This window comes from Aphidius gifuensis, linkage group LG3, assembly GCF_014905175.1.
Source record: "Aphidius gifuensis isolate YNYX2018 linkage group LG3, ASM1490517v1, whole genome shotgun sequence".
NCBI classification, from domain to species: domain Eukaryota; kingdom Metazoa; phylum Arthropoda; class Insecta; order Hymenoptera; family Braconidae; genus Aphidius; species Aphidius gifuensis.
In genome coordinates this window covers 20,871,220-20,895,886 of record NC_057790.1, presented here as the reverse complement: position 1 = coordinate 20,895,886, position 24,667 = coordinate 20,871,220, and the positions used below count along the sequence as shown (strand labels likewise).

The 24,667-nt window shown below is 23.9% G+C and overlaps 1 protein-coding gene across 1 annotated transcript in view; it reads right to left on the bottom strand.

Moving 5' to 3' along the window:
• Nucleotides 1-264: 264 nt before the first annotated feature.
• Nucleotides 265-24,667, bottom strand: part of LOC122851033 (rhomboid-related protein 3) — a 114,095-nt gene continuing 89,692 nt past the window's right edge. Inside the window, exons 7-10 of the mRNA XM_044150082.1 lie at nt 10,767-10,909; nt 8,708-8,820; nt 359-518; nt 265-286 (exon numbers count right to left, since the gene is read on the bottom strand). Of these exons, the coding sequence (XP_044006017.1) occupies nt 265-286; nt 359-518; nt 8,708-8,820; nt 10,767-10,909 (438 nt within the window). The remainder of the gene's footprint in view (nt 287-358; nt 519-8,707; nt 8,821-10,766; nt 10,910-24,667) is intronic.

Below are 24,667 nucleotides of genomic sequence, written 5' to 3'. Positions count from 1 at the left end.
CGTATAAAATTGATAAGAGAAAAGGGATGAAGAAAATTGAAGGATAAAGGGTTGAGGGTTGTGTTTGTGCAACGATGTGGCTCTGGTTATATTCGACGATTCAACGCGTTCGATTGGTTTTGAGCTTTTCAAAGTTACACAATGTGAAAACATATTGGTACAGTAAAATACGAGTTAAATCGACTGCATATATATTTATATAATAATAGCTGTATATTCGATAAGATAAAGTTATAATATACATGTACATTATGTTTCAAAAGATCAAGAAGATAGTTGATATAAACTTTTTACAAATTAAAAAATTAAAATTATCTGATATAACAATGTAATATAATATGTATTATGGAATATTAACTTACCAATAATAAAGATACCAATAAGTCGAACAATTCCAAACTCCATGTTATTGTAATTTAATAATACATTTGCAAGATGAGCAGCTAAAAGTGCATAAACACCACCACTTGCACCGACTAGATAAACGTCTGTATCAAATACTGATGTACCAAGTGAACCTGAAAAATTTTTTTAAAAATTTATAAATTAATAATAATTATTATACAAAATCTACTTGTTAAATTTTTAATTATAAAACGTCTAGGTTAAATTAATTTTTAAATTAGCAAATAATTTACAAAATTAAATAGAAAAAAAAAAAAGCTTTTGTTTTAATAAATTTATTTTTTAAAGTAAATTTACTTGAAAATATATAATATATTCAAGTTATACTTATACAAGTTATTTGATATACATTACAACATTCTTGCTAGTTGTTATATAAACCGTAACTTGAAATTGTTTGACAAAGCTTGCGGGGTGTTCTTTTCACCTGCTTAAATTTATCAAAGTAAAATTTTAAACTTGGTAAATTTCATTGTGATAGAACAAGATAGAAATATGACTATGATGTTACATTGAAAAACCACAATATGCTCACACTGGCCACATCAGCCATAAACCTTTTAGAATTACTATCCATTTTGTATTTCTCAGCCCTTTGTATATGCCCTCTCTCTTCAACCCTTTATTTCTCAAAATACATATATATTACAAAACCACCCTCTTGCATTTACAAACCGACTAGCATCATCTTTGGTGCATACATATATATAAAATGTATATTAATGATAGCCACCAAAAGATGTGGTGCAATGCGCAATGAGAAGATATATTCACGTTGATTCAGTATGCAATAATGCATAGAGTTACGAGAAACAACTAAGAGGCTTCTGATGTCTACTGGTGCATTGATTATTAATGCTCACATTTAAACTATTATATTGTGCATTTACATACAAATAAATATCAAACAATAAAAATATATTTTCGACATTTCCATCAACTTGAATCTTGATCAGTCTTCCATAGAAAAATTTTCATAATTAATAGTTAACAGAGTATTAATAAATTATTGCAAATTTAATATTTTTTAGAAATAAATTTCTTTTTTTTTTTGTTTTTATTTGAGTTTTATTAATTTTATAATTTAATGTAATAATAAAAATATTGTTAAAGTGTTAGCCTGATAAATTTGATGTTATTTTTATTTAAAAAAAAAAAAAAAAAATGTATATGGATAGACAGGAAATACCATCCAGGAAACATAAATGAGTTTTGTTGAAATTTAATTCTCTCTATTTCACCCACTGTGATGTTATATTACTGGGTGTTTTTCTCTTGACTGTTGTTCATTACTTGTTTATTATCCAGATACTTTGTATCGGTGCGTGAACTGAATAACAATGAGAAAGGATCTTCGCCTCACCGACGGGCAAATGCAATAAATATATATAAAAAAAAAAGAGAGCTAAAAAAAAAAAAAAGCAAATAAAATTTGAAACAGGAAAAAAAAGAAAAATGAACATTTGGGTATGTTGGGTGTATTTAATACGATAATAGTATTGGGGGAAAGTCATGTTCAAAAAGCTCTCAATCTAAATGACATTGACATTGTTTTTTTTTTGTTTTCGTGACTAGAAAATCAATTGTAATATTTTGTTGTTAAAAAAATGATAAACAAAAAATAATATATATAATTTTTTGATTGTAAAAATATTTTTGTGATTAAGGATGGGTGTAAATAAATAAATATAAACAAGATTTTAGTTGTAGGATGTTGTGAAGGTGTTGACCTCCTGATCTAACTCGACGTCGATTGAATTATTGGAGAAGTGGATGTATTTGCACGTTCCCTTTGCTCGTGAAATCTTTAGATGTATAATGTATATACACACATATATTGTATGATTCAACATCAACTAACCAATACCTACACAAATCCTATAAATGCACATTGACTTACATGTTAAACAGCTTGTCCCTTATGCCAATACAATCACGACATTTCCGACGCGTCTAATATCCATTAATGCTTGACCCAAATAACTCATAAAATATACTTTTTATTAAACTCGTTAAATATTTTTTTCTATTATTTAATTTTTTTTTTTAACATACGTTGTAATAAAATTTTTCAAGTATAAAATATATATGAAGATTCATGATATATATTTGTATGTACGTGGCTAGATTTTGTCTGTCTACTTGTAAAATTATATTTATAATAATATATGTATGTATGTTTATATACATTTATGCCTTATTCGCATTTGCTCTGTTCCCACGCAAGGACAAAACCAAACTCGACATTCCATCTTTGCTTGCTGCCACTCCTAGACTAAGGTATTAGATAATTACGGGATTGACGTTGTGTTTTCTTGTTGTTGTTTTTAGTGGTAGTGGTGATGTTGTTGTTTGTGTTTTGCCTTAGCCAAGTTCACATACGTTCTTATAACAATAATCATATGTATGCATCAATACATACCAGTGCTCGCAGTTGGAGCACTGACTGCGATTCAAATATATATGTTGATTTTATATATATATTTCGATACATATTGTGTATTTTGTCTTTGTATAATATATGAAGGGTGTATGACTCAATGAGACAATGCATAATGTGAAGAATCTTGATGTTAACCCCAAGTCAAAATGACATTTTTTAAAACCAATTTTGCAGCTTGTTTTTAATAGAATCATTATTGTTTTTTTTTTTTTAAATTATATAATTGATTAAAAATTGTTATGTAAATTAATTAATTATATTTTATATACTTTAGAATTTATGCAAAACTGATTTAATATCTGTCAAATTATTTTTTTTTATATTTATCTAAAGAATAAATAATTCACGACTTTATATTGACTTTAGAATTATATTTTTTTTTTTACAGTGTGTATAAATATTTAAATAGTTAAGTATATAAATTGAAAAGATTTGAAAATGTGCAGATAAAAGAATAATATATATAGAAAAGGATAGATGTTAAGTGAAAAGGATTTGTCGGATAAGTGAAACTCGGTCGATGACGCTCTCATTGGTGCATACAACCACAGATTATTATATTTGTATATATTTGTTTATACATATATGTATAAATGAAAAGCCACAATGCGTTTCAACATTGCAAACATATATATATTAATTGAAAATCCTCACCAAACGTCCGGTTAACGTTAATTAATTTTCCTAATTGGTTGGTTTTAGAAATGTCTCACTCGTTAGTTTTGTGTATTTGAGCTCATGACGTTTATCAAAATAAATTTTAAATAGGTAATACTAATTAGTAACTTTATAAACTAAAATATTACTGTAAAACTTATACAAAATATTTTTTTTTAATGTAAACAATTAATTAAAAAAATTAAATGTAAATTTTACAGTCAAAAATGAAACATTAAATATTAAATAAAAATCAAATCAATATATAATAATAAAAAATATACGTTTTTTTCTATTATTTAAAATATTTTCATTCATTATAAAGTTTTTGAATGGAAAAAAAAAAAATCTTTACTAATAAATTTTATAAAATACAAAAATAAAAAAAAATAATAATTTAAAGCAAAATATAATTGAATAAGATGAAAATTTTTTTATATTGAATGTAATAAAAGTGGAGTATGTAAGTTAATTGGCTAAAAAAAAAAAACAAGTTATTGTACACATAAATCTTTAGCTTGAGAAAAATAAAATAAAAAATTGTGAAAGCATTGTGAAATTTTATTTGAATATAAAAATTTTTTTTTTGGAAAGTAAATAATATAAAATATATTTTTTATTCAAATCAATTTGACGGTTTAAATTTTCTTTTCTATTCTAAAATAAATTTTGAGTTTACATATACATACGGATTTTGAGTGCATTAAGTAAAATGTGATTCATAAAAGATTTGCAAAAAAAACGAAAATGATAATAATAAAATAACAGTGAAAAGAAAATCCCTCACAGTGAGTTTTCATTTTTTTTTTTTGTTTGAATGCTTAAAAGTATATTCTCTAAAACACACATATACATATAATATTATATATGCATGTTAAAAAACGTACACCAAAAGCACTCTACAATTTTTCATTTATCCACTTTTAGCTTTTATTCAAACATTGTGAAATCATTCACTTTGATCAAATGAATTGCTTCCTCTACTTTGTTGTTGTTTACTATTTTTATTTTTTACCACGCAAACTTTTGCGCTAAAATGCAACTGCATATGTGTAGATGCATGTCAAAAATATACACACATATATAATAAAAAAACAAAATTAAATGCAAAAAAAAAAAAAAAGATTAAATAAGATGAATATAATAATGAAAAAATAAGAAAAAGAAAAAAACAAATTAAAAAATATACATAGTGAGAAAGAGGGAGAAAGAGATTAAGGAGTAAAAGAAAATAACAATAAAAAAAAAATCAGAAATATACTGTTGTCGGCGGCGTAGGAAACGAGAGCGCAACTCGTGACTTGGAACAAGTCGCACGGTGATAACGTACGTGTATATGCACTATAATGGGCAGGTATGCACGCGGTGCACGCGACGCTAGAATTTAGCTTGAATATAGTACTCTTAGTATTAAAAAAAATTATATTTTAAGCTGAATATTTAGACCAGCAATGGTAAAAAAATTTCTTTCATTTGAAGAAGACATTGTCATTGAATCGTTAAAAAAAAATAATAAATATTATGTCAAGTAATCACGTTAGTAGGTCAATGGTTTAATTTAAAAAAAAAATGTATCTATTAAATCTATTTGTGCACAAATGTTAAATTGTTGGAAAATTTTCTTTTTAACAAGTAGAAAATTTTTTACTATTGTTTTTATTTTGCAATTTTTATGTATATGATTAAAATTGTTTTTTTTTATTTTTATACTGCAAAAAGTTTTAGTAGAATATTCAGAAAAGAATATTCGATTGAATAAATTTGATAGATTTTTTATTTTCAAAAACATCAATATAACAATTGGATATATGCACTGGAGGACAAGATTTTTTGCATTCTTGTGAATACTCATCGATATTTTGAGCAATTTTATTATTTTTTTTTTTATTATACATATGACAAAAGCAATTCTTTGTCATTGTATATTATATCTTTATCGTGTAAGCACTGTTATGTATAAAATAATAAAAACTCTCATACTGTAAAATAGAATATTGATATTTTTATAACATTCTGTTTGACTGTGATTTTATTGAGCAGTAATTTACAAATTTTTTTCACATACACTATGTATAACGTGGATTTGTAAAATAAAAAAAATTAAATTAAACGACATATTGGTATTTTGAATATTAAAATTTCATAAAATACATGAAAAAACTAAAAAATTTTAATACATAAAATATTGTCAATCAAGAGAATTTATAAACCAAATATTAGCTTTGTTAAATGAAAATTTTACAAGGTATTTAATTAAAAATTAAAATAAATAATTCATTTGAATATTTTTAAATCACCTGACGGATTAAATGAAGATCAAATGAAATTATAATCATCGCGTTGTTATTTGATGAATTTAAATATGTATAATAATTATTATAATACAAGTAGAATTTATTTGAAAGCCACATGAAAATTTAAAGTATGTTAAAATTTAACATATGATATATATCATGTATATTAGGTGTACCATAGATATGCGCATTGAAAAGTGAATGAATGTATGCTCGAGATATATATATGTTGATGGAATTCAACATTGTGAATCGATATTCGTTGAAATTCAACATTTGTTGTACATCTACCGCAATTTAAGAAAATATATTTTCCATTGGTGGAAATTTTGAGGTTTGAATATATACTATTTACCACGAGAGAGAGTTTAATACCTAAAATATATTAAATTCAATAACTTTCAAAGGTACAAAACCATAATTTCCATATGGTAAATTAAATTATATTACCATAAATTATTCAGTGATTTTATATACCTTAATAAATAAACAATACAATTAATTGATTATTAAAATTTAATAATAATAGTGAATTAATTCATTGTAATAACAAGATTTAATTAAAAAAAATTTTAATATGACAAAAATATAAATTAGAAGCTTTGCATTTATTGAAAGAAATTAAAAATAATATAAAAATTAAAAAAGAAAAATTAATTTCGTCTATCTAATGAAGAGCACACTGGCAAACTGATTAGAGCAAAATTTCAAAAGTTTTGACTACTTCATCACAACTCTCACAAAACCAAACTGCAGTTTTCTCGGATATAAAACGGACTTATTTGAACTTGGTTTTGAATTGATGGTGAATAAAGAGAGAAAGAGAATAAAATATAAATGAAGAAATGCTGAGGATTAAGATATATAAGTCACTTTTAATGATATGCAATTTTCGAGAACAATGAAATCTCACATACGTTTGGTATTATCACGTAAATTACATAATGAATCAACTTTCTTATTATTCAAATGATTATTTTTTTTTGTAAATTTATTATCTATTATTAAATTTGAAATAAAAAATTAAATAAGACAAATATTTATTGTGATTATTAATTAGATTTTATAATAATTATTAAAGCATGTTTTTTTAATTTCATCATTAATTATTTGTCAATGAAAATTACTAAAAAAAAATATCATAAAACTTTTAAATATAATTTTATTAAATTGTGTTTAATAATATTAATAATTTAGATATTAAAAAAATATTTACAAATACGGATCATTATTTTTATAAATGCTTTTTATATATTTTTTTTTCTTTAAATATTTATTTTACTGTGGGTAAAAAGTCAAGAGGATAACATTGAACGAATAGATTTGTACATTCGGATGGCTTCACTTGTCCAGGTTTTACGTCGACAAATAGTCAACATGTTCGACGACGATGACAACCAAAGAAAAAAGGACAAATAAAGTAGGACGATGTCCTCATGCTTGAATAGACAACATAGCGCATCAGTAGAAATAGTAGTGCGATAGTCCGCCCTGCAGTCTTTTCTTCCATCAGACTTTTATTTTATTTTTAAAAACATATCTCGAGCTTTTTTTTTATCCTCTTTTGACAGTGGTATAAAATAACTCCACAGTATATATAAATAATCCAAAAGCTATCAAGTGTATAAAATATTTTTGTAAATATAAAAAATAAATAAAACAATTTTTTATGTATTTTTAATTATAAAAACAAAAAGATATTTATTTTTTGTATGCATATATATAGGTGAGAAAGAGTAAAATATATTTTCAACATTAGACAGAAAATAAATATAAATAAAATAAGCTGAGAAAAAGCATCATAAGCTAGGTTGTTGTTGAGAATATGTATAAGGAAAAGATGCATAATAGGAAAAAAAATATAAATAAAAACCATTGGAATAATTTTGCGGTAGCAATGCATACAAAGTAATCTCGTCCTGAGGGAGAGACAACATCACAAGATAAAAAAAAGAAAGAGACATTCAAGTGTCAACGTTGTTGGTATGTCCCTCAGGATCTTGTTATATTTTTACATTATTTTTCTTTCACATCAATCGATTTTAAAAATATATCAAACCAATTTAAAAGCTAATAAATTGCAGTAATTAAAAATTTTAGTTTTAAAAATTTTGTTTGATTTTATTCTATATACATGCAGGTATGATTAATTAATTCAAAAAGTTAGACAACTATGAGTACAGTATAACTGTTGATACATAAATAAATGTTTAAAATATTTAAACTACCAAATATATAATCCACAAAGTTATATATTTGCCCATAGAGATATAAATTTAAAACCATGTTTTTGGAGCTTATGTACTTATATTTTTTTTGAAAACTTTTCTACCACAGGATAGAAAATGGATTCAAATCAAAATAATCGATTCATATTGCTTGAGCTTTTTTACTTTAACAAACACTAATTTACAGTGAGTTGCTTTCAATCGGATTTATGCAAATGAATGTTTAATGTTAATAGTAAATATATAATAACCACGACGTTTCTCAAACTGGAGTGCATTTAGTGGACACGCTTTTATTAAATGAGCCATTTATAATTCAACAGTATACTGATTTATTTAAATATATTTATATAGTTTAAATAATTTTATTTATATTCACGTTGTCAAGTTGAATTATTATCAAATTTAATTGTCCAGAATAATATAATTTATGATAATTTATTTAAAATGATTTTGAAAACCGTATTAACTTGATGATAAATTTTCATTTTACATATTTAGTTGTTTATTTAGCTTGTTAGATTTTTTTTTTTCTTATCTTTTAAATTTTAAAAAATAATATTTTGTATTTTTTGTTATACAAAAGAATTTACTTTTTAAATGATGGCTTATTTTTTTTTATTATAAAAATTTATAGATTTTTTTTTTTGCTGATGCTGTAATAATAATTGTAAACTTACCAGCTAAAACTCCAGCCATGTAGACAGCACCAATCCTCAGGCTTCCATGAACCATTTCAAGGGGAAGTCCAACGACCACCTGTACCCCCAGGTTAAAAAGCAGGTGTAGCCATCTAAAATACAAAACAAAATTAGTAATATAAACTTAAATAAAAAATTATATAATAATATTTTTAAAAAAAAAAACCAAACAAATTTAATAACAATAATAATAATAAATAAAAAATTATAAAAGAAAATTTAAAAAATGAAAAAATATAATTGTCGGTGTAATTAAAAACATAAATTAATATTTAATTTTTTTTTTTTTGTTTTATATTTATTCTGGCAGTCGCTTTTATCATGTGTACGTTTACATTGGATTGTAGTTTATTAAGTTGAGTATGCGGACAAGGAAATTAAAAACTTTTAAACTCGGAAGGATGTACTTTCACCCGGATAAAAATTTTTGAATAATTTATATTCGTGTCTGTCGTCTTGGTGCAATTAGTGTGTTGAGTCATATTAATTTATTTTTTTTTTCTTTATTTTTTTCTTGAAGTAGAAAAGCTTGTACTTGCTGCAATAAATATGGAGGTAAGAATATATGATGAGAAAGAATATAAACATGGAAGAAAAAAAAAATAATTCAAGAGAGGTCCTTATCGTTTCTGTTGTTCAGATGGACCGTCGTCTTGGGAAAAGAAAAAAGAAAAAAAAACAACCAAGAGGAAAAGAAGAAAAAAAACTTTTTGAAGGAGACGATTAATATAAACGTCAAAAAAAGAAAAAAGCTCGAAAGCTGAGTATACGCATATAACGATGAAAAAGTAAAATTAAAAAAAAAAAATTTATACAAAAGCTATAAACTATTTAAAAAAAAAAAAAATGAAATATTACGAAACTAGATGAAGTTTGAAAATGTATTGCCAAAAATGTTAATAATTTTTTTTTGCTTTGTTGTGGTTTAAAAAAGTTTACACAGCTGTGGTATTTTAAAAAAATGATTTGTTAAAATTAATATTTATTTTTAATATAATAAATATTATCAAAATAATTTATACTTATTTAAAAATTTTATTGAATTTATATATTGATTTTTCAACTGTTTTTCAACGCATCAGTTGGTGTACAAAGTGAAAAATTTTTCTTATATTCAACCAGTTGGCCCCAATGACATTGTGAAATTATTAAAATTTATTATTCAAGAAGATATATATCTATAGAAAAAACGATAGCAATATCGAGTACCACATGAGGAATATCGAAAAAAAATTTAGTGAAATTACAATATGATAAGCCATCTAAAAATATATTTTTTTTTCATGAATTATAATGCCAATTTTTTATTTAATATAAAAATCTTTCTGGTTTATTAATTATTCATTTAAAACTTTCATTGTTATAATATGATAGCTTAAAATAACCAATTAAAAAATTATTTTACTTTTTTAAATTTTAATTTAACATAATTTGTATAATATCAGAATCATAATAATTCACTGTCTGACAAGTTGATGATAATAAAAAATTGTAGAAATATTTGAAAAATGGCAGAGCATGAAATTCATGCTTGGTATTATCATTGTTATCAGCAGACAGGGGTGACCTGTACACACGCACATGACAACACACATCAGCAAAAAATATAAGTGAAAAAGTTAAAAATACAATGGAAAAAAAAATATGAGAGCTGAGAATTTAGTATATATTTTTTTTTCTTATCTATACTCTGCCATATACCCCATGAATAATTTCAATAAACATTGTAAGCATCTAATCCTTACTGTTAAGCTCAACAACAACAAAAATTTTCATCTTTATATGTATATATATTTTTTAAAAGTATAAAATTCATATACACAATAATAATAAGATGCAAACAAAGATTTTAATTTTGCGTGATGCTAAACAAGTTTGTCTCTTGCATACTTGTTATGAATTTTATCAAAGTAAACTTGTGTATATATGTATATAAATTTTATTGTTTTGGATGAAAAGTTTCAAGTTAAATTTTAGTTTACAAGTTTATATTATAATTTTGTTGGTTTTTTAATTTTTATTTTAATATTTCACTTACCCAGCATGAAGAAACATGTAGAATGCAAACCTCCAAAGTTCAAGACGTTTATCTGGTCTGTATATGAAGACACTGTCAATTGGTACTGGTCCAGATGGATTAACTTCACCCATTGCAACTGTGTAATATGTGAAAAAACCCAACTGAAAAATATTAAATAAAATATACATTTATTATTAATGTTTTTCAATCATTTAATATTGTCATTTATATATTATTTTTTAATTTTAAAACTTTAAAAGGTCGAAAATTCATTACCATAAAGTGCAAATCACTTTAACTGTCGTAAATTAGTTTGACAATTTCATAACAATGTATACAGTCAATTTAACTTGGGTGACAATAAAATGTAAAAAAAAAAAATTATTTATAATCATAAACAACCACTGTATTATTTATGAGAAAGTAAAAAAAAAAATTTAAAACCTCAGCAACGTAATTCCATGTAAAATAATTGAAAAAGTAATAATTTTTTTTAACGCAAAATTATATTATCTTTTCTATTTTATATATAAGAATATAAAAAAATTTTTTTAATATATTTTTTTTTTTATTAGAATTTTATATATCTTTTAAAAATGATTTTACAAATTATTTTACATTCTGATGTAAATTTATTTTTTAATGGATAAAAGTGTAAAAAAAAAAAAGCTCTTCACCGCATGTTTTATATAAAAAGAATTTTCTGAAAAAAAAAAAAAAAACTGTTTCAAATGTGAAAAAATTAAGACTTTTTGGGATAAAAAATTAGCATTTATAAAAATAAAAATTATTTTTCACTTGTTTTAGAGAGATAATAAAAATCAGAATAACAAGATGAACTTTGCTTTGTGACAATATATGTCAATTTTGTGTGAATTGTTTTAAAATTGTTTGTGTCTTGTCATGAAGCTTAAAAGTCAAACAACAAATGACATAATGTCCTAGAATATATATTTGTACCGACAATATATACACATACTATTTTCCTAATTAAACAGCAAGTTTTATAAATTTATTTGTAAACCCAGACTTTGTATATCACGATGAAAGTAAATTTACTAAACGTAAAATGTTTTGAAGCGTTATATATTATTTCCTGTCATTATCACACTTATATACATGAAAATCTTTTGACGTCAATTATAGAATATATATTATTAATGAAATTTAATAATAAAAACTTTTATTTAATTTAAAAATAATCATTGAACGATGCTTTTTCTATTTTTATTAAATACTTTCAGTCCGACTGATAAACTTTTTATTGAATCAGCTGCAGAATTGATTTACTTTCAATACTCATTTATTCATACTCTTTGTTTTACTTCTCTTGACACCGAAAAGAAATAAAATCTCTGAAAGTGATGTGTTCATCTATCTATCTATAAATTTTTATTTTTAAAACTTTTAGATAAAAAATGAAAAAAATAAAAAAGAAATTCAACATATGTTATTCTTCATTGACTCTATAACTTTTCACAATGTAGATGTACTTTTCAATTGTCAACCTTGTCACCAATTTGCATCTTTTCTCAACTCTTTTCATATCAACCGGTTATAAAAAAAAATAAAAAAATTTCTTTGTGCTTTATGTATTTTATTTTTATATCGTAGCCAATTGAATTTTTTTTTTTTTTTACTTTTTCTTGACAGGAAAAGATAAGAAAAACTTTGGACAGTGAGTTCATGTGTCACTTGACATTTTTATATCATTTTTTTTTTTGTTATTTATAAATTCACAAAAAAAAAATATGTTTATATTTACTTGATATTTTATTTCAAAAACATTGTATTTTTATTTTTTGATAGAATATAAAAAAAAGAAAAAAAAAACATCCAGCTATTTTTGATATTTTTTTTAACAATTTGAAAACTTTTGATACATGATCTCGTAGACATAATGAAAATATAAATAAATAAAATACAATTTTACAATTGTTTGAAAATAGTATTATTTGATATATAGAAACAAAGTTATTTTATTTTTGAATGATATGCAAACATTGTAACAAGTAGTGCAAAGTTATGTATGGTCAGACAAGGGAATAAATTTATATACTTGTTACATTAAATAATATTATATTCAAAAATATATATACTGATGAAATTATTTATAATCTGTAACTCGAATTGAGATTAACAAGCTTTGGTTTAGTTAAATAAAATCTCTTGAGAATAAGTTGTATATACATATGAGAAGAAATTTATTTTCAAAGTTTTATATATAATTAAAAAAAAAAAAGTTAAATGTCAAAACAAGTTTGTAAAATTATTATAAATATTTAATTTATTATATTTTATGTTAATTTATTAAGTTTTATTTAAAAAAATAATTGAATTTTCATAAATTATTATTATTATTATTAATTAGAGCTTTATACACGAAATTATTTTCCATATTATTTTTAGTAAAAAAAAAAACTCAGAGAAATATTTTCACTGAAGAATTTATGCACAAGTTGTAATTAAGTTTTTTAATAATTGGATTGTGATGATATTGATATTGAAAATTAATTGCGACATGATAAACAGAGTCTATGTGAAATTTAACTTTCATTATGATTGAAATTTTGTAGATATATGTTGGTAAATTTTTGGCCTCAAAGGTTGGATGTGGATAATGCATGAATACATGATATTTCTCATGTAGAAAATTTATATCTATATCTTAAAGTGTAACGTGATCTAGAGACTGTGTAAATTTGTATGCGGTGAGTTTATATGGTACCTGGGTTTCACGTTAACTCCCTTTGGCTTTCGTCTACGTGTTGGGAAAGAAACTACACTGTCAAGTTTTATTTATTTTTTTCTTTTTTTTTTTAAATTTTCCATCGAAAAACTAACGCGAATATGTTAATTTCATGATCGACATCATGACGACAGCCATACAAAAAATTTATATATTTATTTTTTCTTATAAAGAGTTGTAAAATTATTCCATACAAAAGTGACTGAGTTTTTGAATTTTTAACTTGTAAAAAAAATTACTTTATAAAATTTTTTATATGCTCAGATTTTTTTCTACAGCGTAAATGAGATATACAGAATTTTCTTTGTATAAAAAATCAAATAAAAACAAATATTAAATGTGAAAAAACAAAAATACTTTTTAACAATTTTCATTTCTTTTGTGCAAAAATTTTTTACATACACTCGTATTTATTTTTTTAAATTTGAGGATTCATTTAAAATAGCTCAAGTATTACATGAGAATTTTTTTTGAGCTGGTATTTCTTTTAAGAATTGAATGTTGATGAAAAAAAAAAAAAAAATGGATTAAACTGTTAAACGAGTGAAATAACAGAAAAAAAATAAAAACTACTTAGCTAAAATTTAAAAAATGATACAATGTTATTTTAAAATCCTATTAAAATAATTATTATATACACTTTTTGAAATAAATTATTCAACTGTAAATAACAAAAGAATTTAAAAAGCATTTATACATCATTGCAAGAAAAATATTTGAATATTTTATCATTTTATTCGAAAAAAAAAAAAATAAATAATAAAATCTATTTTTAAAAAGCTTTTGAATGTATGGTGGCTAAAAATTAAATTTAAACAAAAAAAAAAAAATTCATTTTACATTTATTAGATTATTATTTTAAATTGCATAATATATAATTTATTTTCAATACCAAAAATAAAAATAATAATAAAATAATAGTATAAATTTATTATATTTTATTTTTTTTATTAACAACAAATTTTTCATGTGTAAAACACGATTTTCCACTTGGTGAGTTGAAAAGTCAGTCTATTTTTATTTTTTAACAAACACGTGCCTGACTCAACATATTCAAGAGCGTGTGAATTTGTGAATTTATCATTTGGGGGTTGTATTATTTTTAATTTTTTTTTATTCTTTTTATTTTTTAACAGCACATTACTTGTTCCATATACATATTCACGTACTTGTTGGTAATGTATGTGAATACATATATTACAATGTAAAAATGAAATAAAAATATATATAAAAATATAAATAAAATATATAAAATATATAAAACAAGTATATATATACGTGTGGTATGTTTAAAAATAGAACACGCGGTAGCATTCTTGGTTATCTAAACGTAAAATCAAATTTATATTTATCCTACTTGTGGTACACCGCGACAAATGGTTAACTATAAGTATATATATGTTTGAGGTTAACCATTGAATACTCAAACAAGTGTGAATTTTAAATTGTTGTATAAATTAAAATTAGCAAGATGATATTCATTAAATGATCAACAGTAAATGTCTTTTAAATTTAATTAAATATAAATATGATATTAAACATTTATCGTCTATATTATTTTGACGATTCAATTGATTTATAAAGTTTAATTTTTTCTATGTACAATATATATTCTTATGAATTTTAAACGCTTTTAATATATATTTTAAATCTATTTAAATATTATGTAAATTAAATCAAGTTAAATTATTTAAAAGAATTCATGATTTAATTGATTTCATCTGGATTTAAATTTAAAAATAAAAAGTTTTTATAAATCATGTTGAATCATTGATTGTAAATTATAAAAAATTAATTTTTAAATAATTTATTACTCAGACAAGTATTATTTGAGCTATTTACAAAGGATTAATTTGGTAATTTAATATATTCACATGGTCATTAAATTCATTCAAGTAATTATTATTTTAAAATTTTTAATTAACACAATAACAACTGAAAATTAAATATTGTTTTCAAATATAATAATTTATCTGATTGAAAATGAGAAGGATTACATTACTGTTCAATTAAAATTTTATTATAATCATCAGTCTTATTGGATCATTAAATTTCAACACAGGTAGTGCTATTAAATCTAGCAAATTTATATCAATTTGGTTTTATAATTATTGGAGAAAAAAAAATACATGTATTGACGTTTTATTGAAAAAGAACATGTTTTTTTTTTTGTTGAGAAAATCAGAGCATCTGTTGGTGTTGAATACTGAGGGTCAAATCAGCCGTCAAAATAATAATTTATAAAAGGCGCGTGTCATCAAGCAAAATACACGGAGAAAAATTTACATTTTTTTTTAATATAATACCATAGCAATTTTTGCGTTGTGTTACAGTAAGCTGGAACCATAAGAGCATCATATTAAATATTGAGACAGACCATAGTTTTCATTGAAAACGCCATACTGGCCGTGCGACCTTCGCGGTGTACCATAGTAGTAAATTCTTGCGATGGGCAAACGCAAAATTTATTTATAAACGCTCAAATATTGAACAAAATATTTCAAGCCCAGGATTTGAACCCCATAACATTGGGATACTCATACATCCGCTGCTTTATTAATTGAATTTTACATTAACAATTGAAAAATAAGCAAAGTCACTGCGCAGTCGACTTTAAAGGCAGTTGATTTCTGAGTCCTTCATCAATTTTGCTATGGTCCATGTAATTTTAAATTAGTGATGTCGACTGATATATTTTATATTTTACCGGTATTATCATAATATGCCTTTACCGATTTTTCCATGTAAATACCGTAAAATACAGTGTTTTGATACGAGTATTTTTACAATATAGGTGAATACGTGCATTTATTTTGGTACCAGCAAAAGTATTTTTAAGATTATAAACTTTTGAACAAATAATTATTTGATATTTTGTTTTATACAAATGTCATGCTCAGCTGTTTTATTATATTGCACATTCCACATGACATTATTATTTTAAAGCCGATTAATAACAAAAGAAACTTTTAAGTGTAATGAAAATTTATTAATATAAATACTTCTTCCAATAATACTAACTTTTTATTTAAAAACTTATTTTTAAGGACGAATATTTTTTTTATATTTTAATTTTGCTATATAATTTATTTACTGAATTTATTTAAATTTATTTATCATCTATAATTTCATTATATATTTTTATTTATACAATAAAATCAGTTATATTCATATATTTTTATTTTTCAATACCATGAGTAACATCTCTCAGTTGTAAATACGGTATTAATCGAAATTTCATGATACCGTATTTTAATAAGATTATTGATACGGTATTGAATGGTAAATACATCAATAAATCTTTTGCCGTATTTGGTATCATAAAATACAGGTATTTGCAATCACTAAAAATATATGCAACTTAAAATAAAGAAAGTTATTATAAAATTTACTATGGTACATTGTAAATTTTCAGAGGATCATTTAATTTTGTCCATAACAACAAAATTAAAATTTTAAAAATAAACAAAAGCAAAAAAATATTTTCTGCTATGTAGTGCAATGTAATTTTTAAGACTATTAAATTTTTAAATTTGGTTTCTGTAAAAATTTCTCTATGCGTTGTAATTTTCATCGGGGAATAAAAAAAAACAGCAATAAAATCGTTGGTACATTTTAATTTCAATACTACAATTGTTTTTTTTTGTTGAAATGACAGTAAATTTTTTAATAATCATAATATGGTTCTATGGTAATGTGGCACCATAGTAATATTGAGTGAAAATTTTTCTCCGTGTAAGAAACCAAAAATGAAAAAAATACTAATAATAATACTCCAAGTTAATCCGGTGTTGAGAAAAGAAAATTTATGAAGTTATTTAAAAACTAAAAATCATTTTTTTTTTTTTTTTAAATATAAATCAGTTGGTTTTAGGATTTACTGAAATATACACATAAATCAGTAATAATGTATTTTCGATACTGTGAATTTATTCGAGTGCACTATATAGTCAGCTTTAATCTACCAAAAAAATAAAAAATATATTATAACAATCATAGATAAAAATAAAAATAAATACTCTCTAACTTTTATTAATCAATAAATAATTTTCTATTCAATCGTAAAATCATCTAGCATTATGTTATTTGAAAATAGAATAAAACTCAAATAAAAAAATCATTCAAAATCAAGGAAATATTAAAAATGTATAAAAAAAAATAAAAGAAACAATAAACTTTTATATTTTTATCAAAAAGCTTTTAAAAGTTTTATATAAATTGAAATATAAATCTATAAATCAATTGCATTTAAAAAATAAAAAAATATGTATATAGGGCATAAATATACCTATATAAAAAAAAAAAACGTATTTGAATTTTTTTTTCAAATTTTGAGTAAAGCACGACGAGGATAATCTCGTCTCTTATCATTTCGAGTACATCATCAGTTTGTTCGCGTGCAAAGCTTTTTCCTCATTTCTCCAATTTTATTTTAGAAATTCATAATAATTTTTTTTTAAACTGTACAAATCAATATTGAATAAAAAACTAAAATACATTTAAATTAATTCATCAGTTTGTGTCTTGTATACTCAAAATTTTGTACCCATATTTTCTTAATTTATAAATTTTTTTTTCAAGTATTATTTAATGATAATAATAATAAAACAAAAAAGGGTAGTTTACAAAACTTTATCTGGTGTTTTAAGTGACTGCTTGACCTCAACAAAATACCGCTATACATTTTCTTAGGTCAAATAATTCCATCTGGATGTACTAGTAACTTTGGTTTATTTATTTTTTTTTTCTCTCTATCTTTTAGAGCTTTTACTAGAGTTCAACATAGAAAAAATCAGGTGAGAGAAAAAGACAAGATATAAATGTATGTGCAGGAAAAAAAAAATATATATATATATATAAAAAAGAGATGGAGAATTCTTGATCTCTCACTTTACAACGAATTTACTGTCCTCACCAAGGGGATGAAATAACGGGCAAAACTTAAACCCCTGGGCAAAGGTCCAGCAAACGCAGTGGGATAAGATTATATAGCTAAAAAAAAAAGCTTCTTTTATCTGTGTATGCATATATATATCTACAATCCTACATATAAATACATTTGAGCTTAAAAAAATCTGCGCAAAAGCAGCAGTAGTTTTACTCTTTTATATTTTTTACCTAGTGTACACACAACTTTATACATTGCTATCTATCGTTCATTCGTTTTTTTTCACCTGCTGATCTCTTAGTTACCTTGTTTTTTTTTTTTTATTTAACTTGATCTTGTTTATTTTTCAAACCCCCTTGTGGATGAGGTTAAGCCTGTCCTTTGGTTGTCGACTTAAAAAGGAGCTTTTTAATTTTTTTTTTATATTACTCTGAATTTGTACTTGATAAATAAATGATTGATTGAAAAATAAATTAATTACAAGTTATTGAATATTTTTTTATCTATATTTGATTTTTAAAAAATAAAATTATTTTTAAAATAATAAAAATAATAGTTTAATAATGTTTTGTTTATAGATTGAAATTTTCAATATTTCATTGCCTTTGTTTACTCATTTTTTACCATCAAAAAAATTGGAATTTATTTAATGAAAATGGCGAACATATATGAACGCCCTCAAGGCAAATTGACAAATTTTTTTTTGTTTTTATAAGGGGTGATATATTGATGGTGAATGTGTTTATAAAAGTTACTATTTTTGCGTGAAATTGGCTCTGTGAACATACTTTTATGAAACTCGATAAACGAATATATAAAATATAAATACATATACGCAGGCATTGACGAATATTACTAAACTTTTCTTTTTTAAAAAAAGATCCATATGGATGATCAAAAGAGAATACTATATTACGCAAAAAAAAAAAAAACAAAGTTTCGAAAGCAAAATAAAATTTTTTAAAAATTGACAGTTAATAATAATAAAGTTAAATAAAAATTAAAAACAGAAAGAGTAGTAGCTGAAAATACTGAAAAAGAACGAAATATATATGAATGAATTTATGTATATAACTATATAATAAAAAAAAAACGTTACAGTATATATAAGAAATAAGTTTCTGCCTGCCTATGCCTGTTTTTGCTTGATTCTTTTCTGTCGACCGACACGATCAAATATAAAAATGTGTTAACATTAAAATTAAAAAATAACTAATAAATAATTTAATAAAAATGATAAAATTAAATTGTTTGATATGAAATATTTTATAACTGGCATTCATAATATTCTGAATAATAATTTTAAATGATATTTTTACTTTGAGTAGTTGTCATTTTCCAGTTGATATATAAAGACGCTATTTCTTTTCATCATTTCAAGTAAAAACATGAAACAAGAAAATGAAAATGATAAGAAAATAACGATAAAGACATAGAAAATAATATAAAATAAATAAAAATCATAATAATATTAAAAATCTTGTAAAAGCCATCAAACTCAGGCAAATAATTAATTATATCTTCAACGAAGCATAAAAAACTCTGAACAAATAAATAAAATAAATAAAGTAAATATAATTTGAGTATTTTTCACTGTCATAATCATGTTCTTGTGTCCAGTATAATAATAAAAAAAAAAAAATACTCAATATTTCGCATCTGGAGGATCTCGCTTAATCACATACAACTCCCCTAGAAACTCGACACCAACATCTACACTTCCTCTCTCTCATTCATTTACTCCAAAGAATAAAAAAAAAAATTCACAAGAGGATTTAATTTTAGTATTTTATTACATTTTTATTTTGAATTTTGTTATTATAACAAAATAGAATTATTATTATTTTCTATAATATTATAATACAATTCTGTTTATTTCGAATTGTTGTAATAGTAAATAGAACACCCGCATTTTATGTTTAACGATAGTGTTATCAAATATACCCGTAGAATTTTGTATTTTGTCTATTATTTTGTAGTACATATAAATACATATATATACAAAGATGAAAATACTCTATTAGCCTTTGGTTCCCTACGGGTAGTTGCAACACCCTGAAAATTGTTGTTTTACTCTTTTGTTTCTCTTATAAATTTACCTTGTCTCTCTTTTCTCAAAATATACATATATACATGGAACAGACAACAAACTCACTTGTAACATTTTAGATAAGCCAACAAAAGTGTTTGTGGTCTAGTTAAAACACCAATGACCACATTGGGAAAATTACATCAAACACATTTTCACCATAAACACAACAATACTTAATTAATTAATTATTAACTTTAATATATAGCAGCTTTTTAAATTAAATATATATTATTATGTAAAAAATTGAAATTCACTTTTAAGTAAATCAAATTTCAAATGATATGTAATAAAATAAATAAACCCATTTGGATTAAAAATGAAATAAATAATTTTTAAAAGAGAGAAAAGGTAAAATTAACGTGTGTTTTGTAATCAAGGTTTTTCCATGGATTCAACAGTGAGTAACGAGGCCAATATAACGGTGCCCCCACAACACCACATCACCCACAAGATTATCGAAATTGGAAAGATGCCAAAGTATAGTGGAGCGGGCGTGTTCAGCGAATATATAAGCCCACGTTGCGCATATAAAGCCAAAAGAATATGATTTTTTTTTTTTTTTTATCTGCCTTTTTTTTAATCTCTATGTATACTACTACTGTACATCAGGTTTATAATATTGCCTCCAAAAAATACCTCACTAAAATAAATAATAAAAAAGCAAAAGCACAGACTGATCCAGTTTCCATCAGCACTGGATACTGTATACTTATATATATACACGAATAAGAAAGCAAGAATATAAAGAAGTAAAAAATAAGATATATATATGATGAAAAAAAATAAAATAAAAGAATTGAGAGACACGCGCATCGGCGGCGCATTCTTGGCGCATAATAAGCGCGTTCTTGGGCGCAGGTGGCGAGTGCCCAGCGGCAATATGTGCCTGTATAATCCTTTTTTTTTTTTCTTTCGTTGCTGCGAATAAATAAATAAATGAATGAAAAAAAAAAATAAATAAATATAAATGAGAAACAGAGTTAAAAATTATTTGAACCACTTAAATGTATATAAAAAAATTTAGAAAAACAAAAAAATTAATTATTGTTAACAGATATAATGCATTTTCTTTAAACTTTAAATTTGATGTAAAATGTTTGATCAAGTAGAGGTATAATATCGTGGTGATATAGTGTAATTCCGATGGAAATAAATGAAGGATATAGTCATCGATGAGCCAAGTTAAACATTGTGCAATTTGAGTTGATAATTAGTATACGAGTAGCCGGAACCATTGTAGACCATCGTATGTGATAATTATAATTGCTCATATATGTATTTCACGATATTGGTGGTTTGATAAAGGATATTGCCAAAGGGGCATCAGCAGAAATTGTACAATTTATACTTGTACATATATACCATCAGTGTGCTCACTCAGATTAGTCAATAAAATTCAGGATTTATTTAAGGGATGTTAAAGCAAATGTATACTACCTCAAATTCATGAATAAAAAATTTCAATTTGGCTTTATAAAGTATACTCTCTACACACAATAGTACCAGACATATATATCTTTATTTAAAAATAAAATGAAAAAATAAATAAATAAAAGAAAAAAATATAAAAAGTAATTTTATTATTTAAATGTTATTTTTTTCATTATATTTTTAATTAAATTAAATATATTTTTTAAAATTTGTCAAGTTTAAATAATGAAATAATTAGGTATAAATTATTTAATAGTATAATTTGCGTGTTGCTTAAAAATACAGATTAAAATATTAAAGAAATAATTAGCAGTGTATATTTATTTGCAAGTGACATAGTCATTTGGCTCATTAATCGTTGAGTTATATCACTGACAAATAATTCGCTTGGTCGTTGCCCCTATCAAATTTCTAGTCATTGTATTTGTCAGTTAAATTCTCTGTCAATCTGTGTGTGGGCTATATAAAATTATAGATAGATGAATGTTAAATATGAGATGACTGAAGCGAGGACAAGAATGAAAAAAATATATCAATGATTGGCTATAATGAAAATGTCGATAATCCATGCTGATACAATGTCATTCACTTGAACAAAGTGATAAGAAAAAACAAATTTTTTTTATTATCATCTGCGCCAGACTTATAAGGGATGATATTGTCAAATTGATACATTAACATATGAGATATATACATGTGTGTGGGTAGATAATTTAGATGATTTGAAACTTTGAAAATTTGATATCCGATCAAACGATCCAACTTCATGCAAATTTATTTTTCTTTTTTTTTTTATGTTATTTGTGAAAAAGCAGAGAAAAGCGTTGTTATAATATATGTCGTCATTTGCGTAAAATAAGACAAGTTAACTGGAGTTATCCAGATAAAAAGCCCTTCTTCTATATTGAACCTAGTAAAATGTGAACATTTCAAAGAGTATTTTTAGTCCTCGATTCTCATGCATATATAAATGCATAAATTTTGTGCATATATGTATAGAGAATTTATTAATTTTTTTATTTTCTTGAGTGTGTAAATTTAAATGTGTGGATATGAAAGGAAACGAACAAGTCGATAATTATGAGGCGTATATATAGGAAGGAAAGTATTCATGCAAGAGTGGGGAAAAATTGTAGAGATACTCTGAAATTATAATTTCGTTTTGGTCGATGAACACACACGCAAGGACGATGGAATTGTGCTTATAATAAATATACTTTATTCACTATACATACTATGCACTTATTTGATTAGAAAATATTAACTATATTAAAAAAATGCGAAAATATAATAAACCTGAGATTAATTTTGTATGATGTTTAAATTTTACCAAAAAGTAAAAAAAAACGAGTAACAAATATTTAATAAATAAAAAAGTATGATATTATAAATAAATTCATAATATAAATATTTAATTTTTTTAATATACATATTATATTACCTTGAAATAATTTTATTTAAAAATTATACAAAAATATATTTTTAAATAAAATGAGGGTTGGCTATTGTGTTTTCAGACATTTGGTAATAAATGATGATTTCACAAAGTCACCGTGCAACACGCATCTCTCGTTGTCTACTGTCATTCCCTGAGGGGTCGTGTGTGGCCAAGGGAAAGGAGAGAGAGAAAGAGAGCTTTAGCGTAAAATCGATTTCTCGCAAAAAAAAAAAAAACCTCACAATAATTTTCATCTCTTTTACTCACTTTGACACTGCGAGTGAGTATTCAACGATATAACCCATCACTCTACCTGTTTCATATGTATCTATCTAAACTTACATACACATATATATGCAATGTCAATCTATATTTACATATACAAATACATGAACATGCACTATTGTCAGTCATACATGACTCAGTCTGTTGTATTATTGTCTGAACTTTTATATACTTTTTTACAGATATATATGCACATCAACTTCTACTTGTGTGTGTGTGCTAAAATTTATTTTTTTATTTTCATTTTTTTAGCGAAAAAAAAAACGTAACATGTACGTGCGTCTTGGTAACGAGGTTCGTCGTGTGCCGGCCCTGAAACTTTTATGGCAGCCGGTAGCAGGTGCTCGTCCCGCGTATTTACTATCCTTTTTTCTCTCTCTCGTCTTACTCATTCTCATTTTATATATATTTTTATTTCTTGTATCCTTTTTTTTTTTTTAATCAATCTTACTCTCTCTATCTCTTATAACCCTAAGTTTACCTGTATATATTTTATCTCAAAGGTTTTAATAATCTTTGCAAAAAGATCTAGATTGCTAAAATGACACGACTAAATTTATTTGTCTTTTTACGATTTTATTTAGCTTTTTTTTTTTTTTAAATATTAATTAATTATAAATATATTATAGTTTGATGTAAATTGAAAATTGTAATACATATATTTAAAATAATAAAATTATAAGAAAGACAATATATTTTTGATTATAATATACATGAAAATAGATAATATTTAAAATGGAGCTGAGCCAAAATGAGGAAAAGATGGAAACTTCCAAGCTAAGTAGTTAAGGGGTAAAAGGGAGGGTTGATAATACGATGCAGTAACGAAGCAAGGAAAGAGAGAGTATCCTAATGTCATTTCTGGATAACGAGGTTAGTTCAGTCGACAACTAGTTTGAATATGCGAACACGCGGGGAATAGAATATTATAAACATATATATATCTACTGAGAGAATAGTACATCTATATATATTTCTATATAACTCTGATGTCCACTTAACTATACATTTGTACTATATAAATGTATATCTGTGT